The sequence below is a fragment of the Diadema antillarum genome, unplaced genomic scaffold (genome assembly GCF_040938485.1).
Source record: "Diadema antillarum isolate AM-2024a unplaced genomic scaffold, OU_Dant_1.0 scf00000006, whole genome shotgun sequence".
Lineage (NCBI taxonomy): Eukaryota > Metazoa > Echinodermata > Echinoidea > Diadematoida > Diadematidae > Diadema > Diadema antillarum.
In genome coordinates this window covers 32,168-47,761 of record NW_027270895.1, presented here as the reverse complement: position 1 = coordinate 47,761, position 15,594 = coordinate 32,168, and the positions used below count along the sequence as shown (strand labels likewise).

The 15,594-nt window shown below is 38.3% G+C and overlaps 1 protein-coding gene across 1 annotated transcript; it reads right to left on the bottom strand.

Moving 5' to 3' along the window:
- Positions 1-726: 726 nt before the first annotated feature.
- Positions 727-10,849, bottom strand: LOC139715567 (uncharacterized). Its single transcript, XM_071627132.1, has 3 exons — positions 10,600-10,849; positions 6,184-8,391; positions 727-770 (listed from the first exon to the last, which is right to left on the bottom strand). Exons 1-3 carry the CDS (start codon positions 10,847-10,849, stop codon positions 727-729), a joined length of 2,502 nt encoding a protein of 833 aa, XP_071483233.1.
- Positions 10,850-15,594: the final 4,745 nt, after the last annotated feature.

Genomic DNA, 15,594 nt, shown 5'->3' with positions numbered 1-15,594 from the left:
GTAACGGGAGTGCACTGTAGTATCACAAAACAAAATAGAACTCAGATATCCAAAAACAAAGTAAAACAAAACTGTCCTAATAAAAGTTGAGTCCCACCTTTCGTTAGGATCATTTTTGTTTGGATACTCAAGCCATTTCAAAACGGATATTCATCAAATAAACTTTTGATTCCTATTAGATTTGTATGCTCTTTAATATCATATATAACAGGGTTGTAATTTGTTATTAATCAAGGTATTAGTGCTCATCGTGCCTGTAATCTAATTTGGTTCCAGTAATCTGTATTTTTTCTCTAATTTCCTTGCTCTAAGGATAGGTCCTGAAAGAAAAGCAAAATTTTATCCTGTCCCTTCCTGCAAGTCGGAATTAAATTCTCTTAAAAGTCCCAGGTGCATAAAAGGTTGCCGTAAAAACGTATAAACAAAAAAACATTTAAAACAGAAATTATATGATCTTTATAAATAATCTCAGGTAGATTACAAAAAAAAAGAGATTGTGACGATTGTCAATAATTGTATAACATAATTTAATATTTCCTTACAGTGCGTTCAACGTTTGATAAAGAATGAATACCATTTATATTTCCGCGGTTGCAAAAAAACAAACAGTTACCCAAAGGTATGCACATGTGAATTATTACGTAACAGTATACCTAAGGTAGACGAAATATTATGTGTGTGTGTGTGTGTGTGTGTGTGTGTGTGTGTGTGTGTGTGTTTTGGATCTTAATCAGCCGGTGTGCCATCTGTCGAGTCTGAGGTTGCGCCTTCTGTGGTAACAAAACAGCATACAGAGAAAAAGAGAACATTTTCTGCGTTATGCCCAAAAATCCGAAATATATGATTACGAAGAATTTCTTTTTTTTTTCCCCTCTCCCTCTCTATCTTCTACACAAGGACTGGGACATCCATTCACCCAGGGAATGGGACTTTTGATTCAACCAGGGAGGTGAGACTTACTCCCGTCTTCCTGGTTCAGCCAACTCCACAACATGTTACTTGTACCGTGGTGGATGAACAAATAAATTCTTAAAGGTTTGGTATAGTTTTGGTTTGAGATGGGAATTCAGGCTTTAACCTTTTGCGAGATAATAAGAAACAGTATATAAGAAATATTCAAAAGCATACTATTCTAAAACAATTTAAAGTTAGTTTGATGAAAATCGGTTTAGAAAATTACTGAGGATCTAAAAACAAGACAAAAACATAGTGGTCCTAATAGAAGGTGGGACCCACCTTTTATTAGGACTAGGAATGCTCTTTGATATTTCATATAAGTGATTTTTAATTATCTCGCAAATAGTTGAAATCTCAATCCTCATCTCAACCAAAACTACACAATCCCTTTTACCTGGTCTTTCAGACTAGGAATATTTGTTTCTCTGGCTAGCACATGGCACAATTGTTATGTCATTTCAAGTGGAATCTTATCTTAAATGCTTCTACACTACAAACAATTTCTTTTAGAAACTGTGGTTGAAAATAGTCAAACTATGAAATGAAAGAAAATTACTCAAAACATAAACGTAATGAACAGAAAATATGCCTCCTAATAAAGCGTACAGTTCTGCTTCATTTCATTAAACAGATAAGGACATCAAATTTCGCCTATCTTTGTCTTAATAGAACCAGATTGTGGAGAGGAATCCTCATGGGGGCTTAAACATAGATTACTATGAATACATCAAATTTTACAAATCATTGTGATTTCCTGCGAAACTGCACATTCATTAAAGAACAAATGGTAATAGTCATGAAAGAGACACGAAATTAGAAAACTTGACTGGACTTCGTTTAAAGGACTTATGGTGTGCAAAATGCACGTTGACTTGGGTTGATTCATGATACTCTCAACATCACTTATGTGACGAAACGAATATCTAAATACGTTCCGTATATTTCGTAATATTTTTTAAACTGCTTTTCTTCATGTTTATTGGATACACAAAAAACAACAACTTTCAAACCAATATTCTGCTCGTGAACTCATCTGTCCATTATTGTTAGAGAACAATGGAATGCATCTTTTCCGAGACTGAGCATAACTTGCACGTTACCCTGCAATGTGTTTTGTTGGTGACATCAGTTACAGTTATATACAAGTTATGCTCAGTCGAGTGGGAAGTATAACGTATAAACGTATAAGTACTTTAGCAAAGTTTGACAGATCAGGTCATGAGTAGAATATTGGTTTGGAAAGGCATTTTCTTTTTGTTTCTTTTTTTTTGGTGGGCGCATCCAAGAAATCTCAGGAAAGTAACAGAAAATTAGTAAAAGGTACATGGAATTAAGGAATTATATTGAATTGTTTTGCAACTTAAGTGATGTTGATCAGATGGTATCATGAATCAACACAAATCAATATGCATTTGCATTGCGTAGGTCCTTTAACTTCTTTGAAAGATGACAGCTTGGGTGATTCACTATCTTGCAAAAAAAAAGTAAATCTATGAAGATATCAACAACTCTGACATTCGTATAGAGACTATGATATATAGATATCATATAAAATTCTCACATTCTTATAAATTCGTCTGATTGCAGCTATTTTATCCTTGAAAGGTCGTGTTTTTGGCTCACTGTTTACGCCCGCTCTGGTAATCCAATCAGTTAGAGGAGACTACAATGACTGATACCATTCTCAAACCATTTACTTTCCAAAATATTTATGAATCTAATCACCCTATATCATGGCTGGAGACACGAGAGAAAATGGGTCTTTGAAGACTACAATACAACTATTTGACGAAGGTGCCTTATGATTACAGAATGAAAACGACAAACAGAAATTCAGCTCCATGACAAGAAAAATATCGTTTTACCTTGACAACACATTTAAACACAATAATAACTGACTCCGAATAGTAAGTTTTTATGATAATTGTAAGTGAAAATTCTTGTATTTCTTATATAATTCAATTAAATCACGACATGTCTTACCATTAAAAGGTGATTATGTAGGTTCACGATCTGTGTTCGCTTCGGTAATCCAATCAGTATATTCTATACATAAAGAAACAATATTACAGATTCAACATTTTTCTTCATTTTCTTCCCAAAACATTACTGAATTTCATCAAACTGACAAGGCTGGTGAATTAATAGAAAATTGGTGCTCTAGGACTACAATAGAGACGGCTCCAGGCAAGTGCGTTTTATGATTACAGAATGAAAACAAAAATCAGGGGTAGGTGTATGAGAAAAAAAGGTATAGCATTACTTAACAATGTTTAAGTGTTAGTAAAGAAGGATTAACCTTTAGAATAAGGCTGAGTTGATTCTAATCTATCATCTCTTCTAATACAATTTGACTCGGTGATTTGCCATGTTTCCAAGATGTTGTAAGTATATATGTGAAGATATACGGAAAATTGTAAACACTAATCATTACCGGATTTGCTGAACTTCACCTACCTTCATACACTGTAGAAGTTGCATTCTCACATACATCATTATAGTCAGGACAGCAGTCTCCGCTGTTTCTACAAATCTCGTCGCAGGAGCAGAGGAAGCCGGAGCCCGAGGACACGAAGCAATTCAAGCTGGGATCAACACAACAACTTTCTTGGCATGAACCTATTTATATATATATATATATTTTTACAGTTGTAAATATAACAGAGAACAAGCAAGCATTGATCGAACTTCACTCGTGCCAAATACAAGTATACATTGCAAAGACCTGATGTTGCCACTTAGTAGTTCTGAGCGGACAAGTCGCAGACATCTTAAAAGGGAAAGTCCAGTAATTCTATTCCCTAGTAAAGACGACTGGCAATGAATCTAAAGTCAAAATGGATTATTGAATTCTGATTGTGTAAAGGTTTTGAGATAATTATGGTGATGGTGATGAAATATCCTTATTGTGACAAATATCCTGCACCACAGAAAAATTACTTGCTTTTCCTTTAACATTCTTAGAGATTTTGATAAAAATATGTACTAAAATAGTCTTCATTATTCAGGGTAGCCTCTTCAGTTTTGCTCCTTCTGTACAAGAGGCCTCTCCCATTATTATTACCCCCAACATTGTCAGGTTACCATAGATACACCAGGGTCGATCAAGAGAGACATAGTGGACAAAAAAAAAAAATATCTTGTCCAAGGACGGAGACACTTGATCAGATCCAAACTCGGACCTCAGATTGAAAGTCGAGAGTCTTATCCACTATGCCATAGTGACCCCTTTAAGGCCATGGTAATCTCTTTGTTAAACATATTACAAAAAGACAAAGACTTTTTTTTCGTATGATCCAGAACTACTAATGTAACTTTACTCTCGATACAGGGGGTACTTATGTTAAAGTGATCATAAATGAAAATTCATACATTTCTTATCATTCCATTTCATCCCGACATATCTTACCGCTTAAAGGTGGTGTTGGTGTTTCACTAATTTTTTCTGCTGTTGTACTCCAATCGGTAAGTTCTATATGTGAAGAAACGGTGACAAATTAGACATTTCAAATCTTTTTCCTTCCCCAAACATTACTGAATTTCATTAACCTTGCATTAGCAGACAATTCAGAGAAACTGGTGTTTTTTAGATCACAATATGCACCGTTCGACGAGTGTTTTGTGAATTAAGAATGCAAACAAAAATTAGGAATTGCCTGAATTTCGAATCAACATAATGTTATCTGAAAGATACTTTTGTGTGTTTGTAAAGAAAGATAAAGATAAAAAGACAGCTTGGTTGAATTTTCTCTTCCATCTCCTGCACGGGATAGACTGTTATTTGGTGATTTGCTAAGTTTCCAAGATTCAAAGTATTTTAGGATCTGCGGAAAACTTGAAGACTTAGAATTTATCTGATTTCTTGAACTTCAGCTACCTTCATCCACTGCAGAAATCGCATCCACACTGGCACAAATTCAGCCAGGACATCAGTCTCCTAAAATTTTACTATTCTGGTCACATTACCATTGCACAATGATAGACGGTATTCGAACTTGCCACCTCTGATTACAAATCTTAAGACTAATTCACTATACAACAGTGATCAAACAAATATAAATCATTCACTAGAAAGAGCATGACTTTAAATTTTCAGGACAACAAATTTGGAATAAACAGAAAAACCTTTTTATCCCTAGGCTCCAGGATAACTGCACGTAACTAAACTATGGGTAGTGAGTGCTTATTTAGAGTGATATAAGTAAAATTTATGTATTTATTATACAATGTGTATTTGATTTTATCAGGACATGTTTTAACATCGAAAGGGTAGTGTTGTTGGTTCACTGTTCGTGCCGGCTGTGGTAATCCAACCATGAAGTTTTATATACAAAGTAATAATGACAGATTCGACATCTCAAACCAATTCCTTTCCAAAAATCACTGAATTTCATCAACCTTGCAAGATTTAAAAGATCCGAGAAAATTGGTCTTCTGTCACTACAAAAGAGACAGTGTGATCTAAGTGTGTTCATGATTAAAGATTGAAAGTAAAAAAAAAAAATGGGAAATAGTAACTGTTGCATGAGGAGAAACACATCTTATTACTATCTTAGCAGTGTTTTATTTTTCCAGAATACAGAATAAATGCATGTAACTAAACTCTTTGGATGAGGGGTTATTATGCTAAAGCAGGGGCGGATCCAGGAATTCCGTAAAGAGGGGGCGCGTTTACAAAATTTAAGGGGGCGCACGCACCCCTCCCCCATTTTTTCTTTTTATTTCTTTTGTTTCAACGAAAAATAAGGGGGGGCCTGCGCCGGTTGCGGTCCTCCCTGGATCCGCCACAGTGCTAAAGTGATTGTAAGTCGAAATTCATTCATTTCTTATCATTCCATTTGATCACATATCTTACCGTTGGAAGGTGATGTTGTTGGTTCACGATTTGTGTTCTCTGTGGTTATCCAATTAGTAAGTTCTATATTTTGAGAAATAAACAATGACAGAATCGACATTTTAATCCATTTCCTTCCCCATTCATTACTGAATTTCATTTGCCTTGTATGGCTGGAGAAATGAGAGAAAGTTTGTGTTTTGGAACTACAATATAAACGGTTTGACGGAAGTGTGTTTTAAGATAACAGAATGAAAACAAACATTAGGGCAATTACATGAGAAAAAAAACCTCATATAATACTATTTAAGAATGTTTAAGTATCAGTAAAAAATACTAAAGTGAATCACACTAAATACTGATCATTTCATAATTTGTTAGATTTCACCTACCTTCATACACTGTAAAAGTTGAAAGTTTCGATCCTGAGTCCGATGTAACGCTGGTCGTATCTGAGTCCGTTGTGACACTGGTCGTACCTGAATCTAAGGTAACACCGGTCGTACCTGAATCCGTTGTATGACTGGTTGTAAATAAATCAGTTGTATGAGTGGTCGTTATTGCATCCGTTGTAACACTGGTCGTATCTGAATCTGTTGTAACGCTGGTCGTATCTGAATCCGTTGTAAGACTGGTCGTAATTGCATCCGTTGTAAGACTGGTCGTCAATAAATCAGTTGTATGAGTGGTCGTAATTGCATCCGTTGTAACACTGGTCGTATCTGAATCTGTTGTAGCACTGGTCGTATCTGAATCCGTTGTAAGACTGGTCGTAATTGCATCCGTTGTATAAAGACTGGTCGTCAATAAATCAGTTGTATGAGTGGTCGTCATTGCATCCGTTGTAACACTGGTCGTATCTGAATCCGTTGTAAGACTGGTCGTAATTGCATCCGTTGTAACACTGGTCGTATCTGAATCTGTTGTGACACTGGTCGTATCTGAATCTGTTGTAACACTGGTCGTAACTGTATCCCTTGTAAGACTGGTCGTCAATAAATCAGTTGTATGACTGGTTGTAATTGCATCCGTTGTAACACTGGTCGTATCTGAATCCGTTGTCACACTGGTCGTTATTGCATCCGTTGTAAGACTGGTCGTCAATAAATCAGATGTATGACTGGTCGTAACTGCATCCGTTGTAAGACTGGTCGTAAATAAATCAGATGTATGACTGGTCGTAACTGCATCCGTTGTAAGACTGGTCGTAAATAAATCAGTTGTATGACTGGTCGTGTCTGAATCCGTTGTAACACTGGTCGTAATTGCATCCGTTGTATGACTGGTCGTGTCTGAATCCGTTGTAACACTGGTCGTAATTGCATCCGTTGTAAGACTGGTCGTCAATAAATCAGATGTATGACTGGTCGTAACTGCATCCGTTGTAAGACTGGGCGTAAATAAATCAGTTGTATGACTGGTCGTATCTGAATCCGTTGTAACACTGGTCGTAATTGCATCCGTTGTATAAAGACTGGTCGTCAATAAATCAGTTGTATGACTGGTCGTAATTGCATCCGTTGTAACACTGGTCGTGTCTGAATCCGTTGTAACACTGGTCGTAATTGCATCCGTTGTAAGACTGGTCGTCAATAAATCAGATGTATGACTGGTCGTAACTGCATCCGTTGTAAGACTGGGCGTAAATAAATCAGTTGTATGACTGGTCGTATCTGAATCCGTTGTAACACTGGTCGTAATTGCATCCGTTGTATAAAGACTGGTCGTCAATAAATCAGTTGTATGACTGGTCGTAATTGCATCCGTTGTAACACTGGTCGTGTCTGAATCCGTTGTGACACTGGTCGTATCTGAATCTGTTGTAACACTGGTCGTAAGTGCATCCGTTGTAAGACTGGTCGTCAATAAATCAGTTGTATGGCTGGTCGTTATTGCATCCGTTGTAACACTGGTCGTATCTGAATCCGTTGTAACAGTGGTCGTATCTGAATCCGTTGTAACACTGGTCGTATCTGAATCCGTTGTAACACTGGTCGTGTCTGAATCCGTTGTAGCACTGGTCGTAATTGCATCCGTTGTAAGACTGGTCGTCAATAAATCAGATGTATGACTGGTCGTATCTGAATCCGTTGTAAGACTGGTCGTAAATGAATCAGTTGTATGACTGGTCCTATCTGAATCCGTTGTAACACTGGTCGCAATTGCATCCGTTGTAAGACTGGTCGTCAATAAATCAGTTGTATGAGTGGTCGTAATTGTATCCGTTGTAACACTGGTCGTATCTGAATCTGTTGTATGAGTGGTCGTAATTGCATCCGTTGTAACACTGGTCGTATCTGAATCTGTTGTAGCACTGGTCGTATCTGAATCCGTTGTAACACTGGTCGTAATTGCATCTGTTGTGAGACTGGTCGTCAATAAATCAGTTGTATGAGTGGTCGTAATTGCATCCGTTGTAACACTGGTCGTATCTGAATCTGTTGTAACACTGGTCGTACTTGCATCCGTTGGACGACTGGTCGTCAATGAATCAGTTGAATGAATGGTCGTTATTGCATCCGTTGTAAGACTGGTCGTCAATAAATCAGTTCTATGAGTGGTCGTAATTGTATCCGTTGTAACACTGGTCGTATCTGAATCTGTTGTATGAGTGGTCGTAATTGCATCCGTTGTAACACTGGTCGTATCTGAATCTCTTGTAGCACTGGTCGTATCTGAATCCGTTGTAACACTGGTCGTAATTGCATCTGTTGTGAGACTGGTCGTCAATAAATCAGTTGTATGAGTGGTCGTAATTGCATCCGTTGTAACACTGGTCGTATCTGAATCTGTTGTAACACTGGTCGTACTTGCATCCGTTGGACGACTGGTCGTCAATAAATCAGTTGAATGAATGGTCGTTATTGCATCCGTTGTAAGACTGGTCGTCAATAAATCAGTTCTATGAGTGGTCGCAATTGTATCCGTTGTAACACTGGTCGTATCTGAATCTGTTGTATGAGTGGTCGTAATTGCATCCGTTGTAACACTGGTCGTATCTGAATCTGTTGTAGCACTGGTCGTATCTGAATCCGTTGTCACACTGGTCGTTATTGCATCCGTTGTAAGACTGGTCGTAATTGCATCCGTTGTAAGACTGGTCGTCAATAAATCAGATGTATGACTGGTCGTAACTGCATCCGTTGTAAGACTGGTCGTAAATAAATCAGCTGTATGACTGGTCGTTATTGCATCCGTTGTAACACTGGTCGTATCTGAATCCGTTGTAACACTAGTCGTAACTGTATCTCTTGTAAGACTGGTTGTCAATAAATCAGTTGTATGACTGGTTGTAATTGCATCTGTTGTAACACTGGTCGTATCTGAATCTGTTGTAACACTGGTCATATCTGAATCCGTTGTAACACTGGTCGTAATTGCATCCGTTGTAAGAGTGGTCGTCAATAAATCAGATGTATGACTGGTCGTAACTGCATCCGTTGTAAGACTGGTCGTAAATAAATCAGTTGTATGAATGGTCGTTATTGCATCCGTTGTAACACTGGTCGTATCTGAATCTGTTGTAGCACTGGTCGTATCTGAATCCGTTGTAACACTGGTCGTAATTGCATCTGTTGTAAAACTGGTCGTCAATAAATCAGTTGTATGAGTGGTCGTAATTGCATCCGTTGTAACACTGGTCGTATCTGAATCTGTTGTAGCACTGGTCGTATCTGAATCCGTTGTAACACTGGTCGTAATTGCATCCGTTGTACGACTGGTCGTCAATAACTCAGTTGAATGAATGGTCGTAATTGCATCCGTTGTAACACTGGTCGTATCTGAATCCGTTGTAACACTAGTCGTAACTGTATCTCTTGTAAGACTGGTTGTCAATAAATCAGTTGTATGACTGGTTGTCAATAAATCAGTTGTATGAGTGGTTGTAATTGCATCTGTTGTAACACTGGTCGTATCTGAATCTGTTGTAACACTGGTCATATCTGAATCCGTTGTAACACTGGTCGTAATTGCATCCGTTGTAAGAGCGGTCGTCAATAAAGCAGATGTATAACTGGTCGCAACTGCATCCGTTGTGAGACTGGTCGTAATTGCATCCCTTGTAAGACTGGTCGTCAATAAATCAGATGTATGACTAGTCGTAATTGCATCCGTTGTACGACTGGTTGTAAATAAATCAGTTGTATGACTGGTCGTATCTGAATCCGTTGCAACACTGGTCGTAATTGCATCCGTTGTAAGACTGGTCGTCAATAAATCAGATATATGACTGGTCGTAATTGCATCCGTTGTAAGACTGGTCGTAAATAAATCAGTTGTATGACCGGTCGGAACTAAGTTCGATGTTACACTAGTCGTACTTGCATCCGTTGTAAGAGTTGTCGTAAATAAACCAGTTGTATGACTGGTCGAAACTGAATCCGATGCTACACTAGTCGTACCTGCATCTGTTGTAAGACTGGTGATAAATAAATCAGTTGTATGACGGGTTGAAACTGAATCCGATGTAATACTTGTCGTTCCTGAATCCGTTGTAACAAGGTTCGTACCTTCGTCCGTTGCAAGACTGGTGGTCAATAAAACAGACGTATGACTGGTCGGCAATGAATCTGACGTTACACTAGTCGTACCTGGATCCGTTGTAAGACTGGTCGTCAATAAATCAGTTGTATGACTGGTCGTAATTGCATCCGTTGTGACATTGGTCGTACCTGAATTTGCTGTAACACTGGTCGTATCTGCATCCTTTGTAAGACTGGTCGTAAATAAATCAGTTGTTTGACTGGTCAAAACTGAATTCGACGTAACACTGCTCGTACTTGAATCCGTTGTGACACTGCTCGTACCTGAATCCATGTTCACACTTGTCGGAACTGAATCCGATGTAACACTGGTCGTACCTGGATCCGTTGTATCACTTTTTGTTACCGATTCCGATGTTACACCGGTCAGACCTAAATCCGATGTAACATTGAGTGGATCTGACTCCGATGTAACTCTGGTTGGACCTGAATCCGATGTCATTGGGCTATCAGTTACGTCGAGATCTCTGCTAGTTTCCCCCAGAACCGTGACGATATCATTCAGTGTTGACATTTCGACGGTAAAATTCTCTGAAGAGAAGACGTGGAGATGAAAGGGGATTCGTGAATTTCATTCCTGTTGGGCTACTTGTCATATTACGTCCCAACAGGTTGTCGTACATCGAAGAATTAAATTCCTTTCTTTTTTTCTTTTGTATGAGTGGAAATTAGCATGACTATCGTTTTAATCATTACTCATACTCACCGACAATTTGTAATTGGGATTCGTATTTCGCTGGTACATTATTGAACGGTACAAACACAAGAAATAAGGTTAAACACATACATAGACATAAGCACACACACAGATGTACATACACACATATTGTATATGAATATGTTATTTATGTACATAATATCTACATATATGTGAAAACATGTCAAACACTATATAATATAACAAATTATTTTGTATCTATAGACATGTAAAACACATCATTTTAATGGAATATTCAACTGTCTTATGATAAGTTGGAAGAGAAAGGTCACCTGTTGCTGACAATTCTGCGGTTATTTCCTCTAATACTGTGACAACCGTGTCACAATCAGAATCCAGCCATCGAATTTGAATATCTGAAAAATAAGAGGTGGTATTGAGAAACGACACCACATTTCGCACTCGAATCATAAAGTCTTCATTATCTCCCCTGAATGCAAATAACCTCTTTGATAAAGTTAGAGCACCCTTAACCATCGAAAAGAGTACATGACAAAGTAATGGATCACAGGCTTGTGGTTTTTAATTGGATTGCACACAAAAATGGTACAGCATCATGACGACAATAGGGAGCATAAGCTCTGGGACGCGAACGCTAAGACGACGCAACTTCCGGGGGTTGGACAACAAAGGAGACACTTGTCTCGCACTTGCGCCGAACACCACTTTTTTGCCTAATCAGTAAACAGCGTCGTCTTAGCGTTTGTGCCGCAGATCAAAAGATCGTCATATATTGTCTCAATCAAATACAAGCGTTTCTAGTTGGCTTATATTTCAGGTGCACGTCACAAGGTCGACCACAGGAAAGCCAATGAAACCATAGGCCACAGCGGAAAATATGGGTCATCCCACGACAGCGACACCAGCGCCAAGTATCGCATGGCCTATTTCGTTACGAAATCGGTTATTTCGTCGATGATATATATGGTCATCGGTTTCAATTGTACCACGTTCATGAATTCGGGCAATTAAGCCATGTTCCGCGGTGGTCTATAGTTTCACTGGCTTTTCTGTGGAGTTAATCACACTATGGTCTATTTCAACATTTTATAGCAGGCATGATATGGAGTGCGGACTAGAGCGCACGCAATATTGCAACATTGCTTTGCCTTAAATTTTATGTTCAATTACATTTATTTCCAGCAAAGATGAATAGGCCATGTAGATACAAGTAACATGTGGGAAATTTGAAAATGCTAGGGCGTATCTCTAGAAGTAAAACAAAAATAAGACAAGACAAAACAAACAAACATGTGGAGAGTGTACCCCAAACATAAATGAGTATTACATTCCATTTTATGCAGTATCAAAGTTAATTCTTTATAATATCATCCGAACGACAATACACCCTACACTTGCATTTAAAACTAAAAGCAAAAATGCTGTTGATTCAGAATCAATTTGTGGGAAGGCATCCGCGAAATGTGAAAGCAGTTAAACCCTAGAAATTAATCGTATTTCAGATTTGCTATACGTCTATGACGAGCCAAGTGTCCCATAAACTTGGTTTGTTACTTTTTAGGGGCATTTGACAAGGAACCTTAGCCTCAATGTCCAGTCATTCCTCTTGTGGTTCCGTGGTGTTTCCTCCTAAGCATTCACGCGCTTCCCTAGAACCCTAGGCAAAATACATCTACACACACACACACATACACACACAATATTGGTATTGACTGAAATTTGCTTAAATTGATTATAAATCCTTTATTGACGATAATCCTACAACGATATTATGAACACTTCAAGAATTTCCATGCATTTACAGTTTCTTGGTCAACTATCTAGTAGGTGCAGTGGTACCAGGACAATTACCCCCTGCTAAATGCTGGTTAGTGGTAAGGTTAGAGTAAAGATTAGGGTTAGGTTTAAGGTTTATGTCCAGAGGAAGATTAGGGTTAGGTTTAAGATTAGGTGCAGAGGAAGGGTTCGGGGCAATTGCCCATAGGGTTATTGCCCTAGACCCAAGTGCAGCGGTGAGGTTCAAGTGATGTCACTTCGGAAACCTCAACAATACCTGTCAGATTGCTGGCAAGGGATTGTAGGCTTCCTCCAAGACTGACCAGTACAGACGAGGAGTTTTCGCTTGTTGCCTCCTCCAGTACCCTCCTTACAGAACTTGTCGCAGTGTCTGAAAACTGGCGCAAAATAACAGCAAAGTTTTAAAGGCTGTAGTGGCGTAATGCAGAATATTGTTTTATGCGTTTGGAAACTCCAACTCGAGCTGTATAAAGTTCTGATCGTCAAGCATGTGTTGTAATCATGTCCCCGAATCATGTCACATATCAATCTCATACATGTATCTGACATTTTTACACGTCCGTCTGTCTTAAATGAATGTAGCAGCATTATAGTTACACCATAACTTTTCTCATATTGATCAATAAGCTCATTTGGAACTTACGTTCCACAAATCTACCATGTTTTTAGTAACTACAAAAAATGTACAGGGAATCGTTTTAAGGATTTTTTTCCCAATTTACATCGACGGTACACTACATTCTACATTACCCTTGCACTTTCAGAATGATTAATTTTCAACTACAAATAATCAGAGATAAAACCAGGTACTGCTTTTTTTTTCTTTTCGATTGATCATTAATACCTCACGTTCCAAGTAAATTACAAATATTCAAAGATAAAACCAGGTACTGTTTTATTTCTTTTCGATTGATCATTAATACTCCACGTTCCAAGTATTTTACCATATCAAGACATGTGTATCAAGACAACCTTCTTTCACAATAATTAATGCAACAACGGTTTTAACGGAACGAGAAAAAAAAACAACGGAAAGGGGATGAAATCAAGGTGGTATGAGATCAGAATGTTCGTTCAAAATGACAAAAATAAATGAAAATACATTTTAGATAACTGCCGAACAAAAAATAAAAACAATAGGACACGTTGGCCCGAATTCACGAAGGTGGAACAATTGAAACCACGGTTTAAATCATGGACAAAGGCCGTAGATTTTTTTAAGGGGTGCCAAGTGTCGCATGGCATATTTCGTTTATAGAAATCAGTAATTTCGTCGACGTAATGATAACATTTCGTAATAAAATGAACATTTCGTCGTCGAAATCGACGAAATGACTGATTTCGTATTAAACGAAATAGGCCATGTGACATTTGGCGCCCCATACAAAACTACGGTCTTTGTCCATGGTTCAAACCATGGTTTCAATGGTGCCACCTTCGTGAATTAGGGCCTATAAGTTTTTCATCTCACTTGCCTGGTTTTTCAAACTCTCTGACGCCTCATTGTCACATGGTACTTTGTCCTGCTGGTATTGTATGCTGATCACAAGGTGAGCGATGACACTTCCGGGTCTGGACGCACACGCACATGCACACGCACACATGCACACACACACACACACACACACACACATATATATATATATATATATATATATATATATGTATAAATATATATATATATATATATATATATATATACACACACACACACACACGAGAAATGATTGAGAAATAAATGAATATCAGCTGTATTTTTCACTTGTATTAGTTTTCAAAACTGTACAAAGTTGAGACTGAAATGTCAAAAAGAGAGTGAGCCTATAAAAGCAGGAGTCTTAAACAACCTCCTCTACGTACAAACCCGTGCATTCACAAAATGCATGCGTTCTATTACTGCTATACAAAGTATTTTGATCTCCGTCTTCCGTGAGAACTTCAGATTTAATTCTATACCCTTCAAATATGAGGATAAAAGGTAAGCAGAGTACTGCCTTGACAATTTGTGTTAAACGAGCCGAAATGTAAATTACCTCATATCTCGAAGGCAAAATCTGTTGTGATAAAAATAACGAAGACTAAAACAAACACCACAAAACGAATGATTGCAAACTTTGAAATTCGTATAAAGTATTCTAATCAAAGTGCACGGACTACGAACTACCGGGTCATCACACAAGACCGACACCCATGTGTCATACAGCCCACGAGTTCGACACTAGGCAAATAAAGCCCATGAGACCGACCCTATAGGTAAAAATAGCCCACGAGTTCGACACTAGGCAAATAAAGCACATGAGACCGACACTAGGTAAAAACAGCCCACGAGTTCTACAGATACAACACGGGGTTCAATGTGTTGGTCTCGTGGACCTTGTTTGCTAAGGGTCGAACTCATTAGCTGTATGATTCGTGGGCTGTATAACTCGTAGGCTATACACTCGTGGGTGTCGGTCTCGTGACATGCACCCGGAACTAATGGTACACAGCACAGGAGCACAATCCGTGGCTATCAAGAAGGAACCACATAAACCTTGCTGGGACCACTTCTGCAAACGACCAATGGAATCTATGCATTAGTACCTGCCAGTAGTAGTGACATGCAGACTCAATGCTGATTGCTGAGTGCAAGGTAGTGTTACTTACGAGAAGCCTATCACTTCTGTCCCTGCGTAGGTTGAAACTGCTTCATCAGCACCAAACGCCTCATTAATCTGTTGGATTGATATAAAGACCAATAGCAGAGCGTAATATGAGCAAATACATACATTCATTCATTCATT

Excerpts from the sequence above, each read along its gene's own strand:
- LOC139715567 (XM_071627132.1), bottom strand. The coding sequence starts at position 10,849 with ATGTCAACACTGAATGATATCGTCACGGTTCTGGGGGAAACTAGCAGA. Across the intron at positions 8,392-10,599 it reads AAGTGTGAACATGGATTCAG|ATTCAGATACGACCAGTGTT; the intron begins GTACGAGCAGTG and ends CTCATACAACAG. Across the intron at positions 771-6,183 it reads AACTTTTACAGTGTATGAAG|AAGGCGCAACCTCAGACTCG; the intron begins GTAGGTGAAATC and ends TTGTTACCACAG.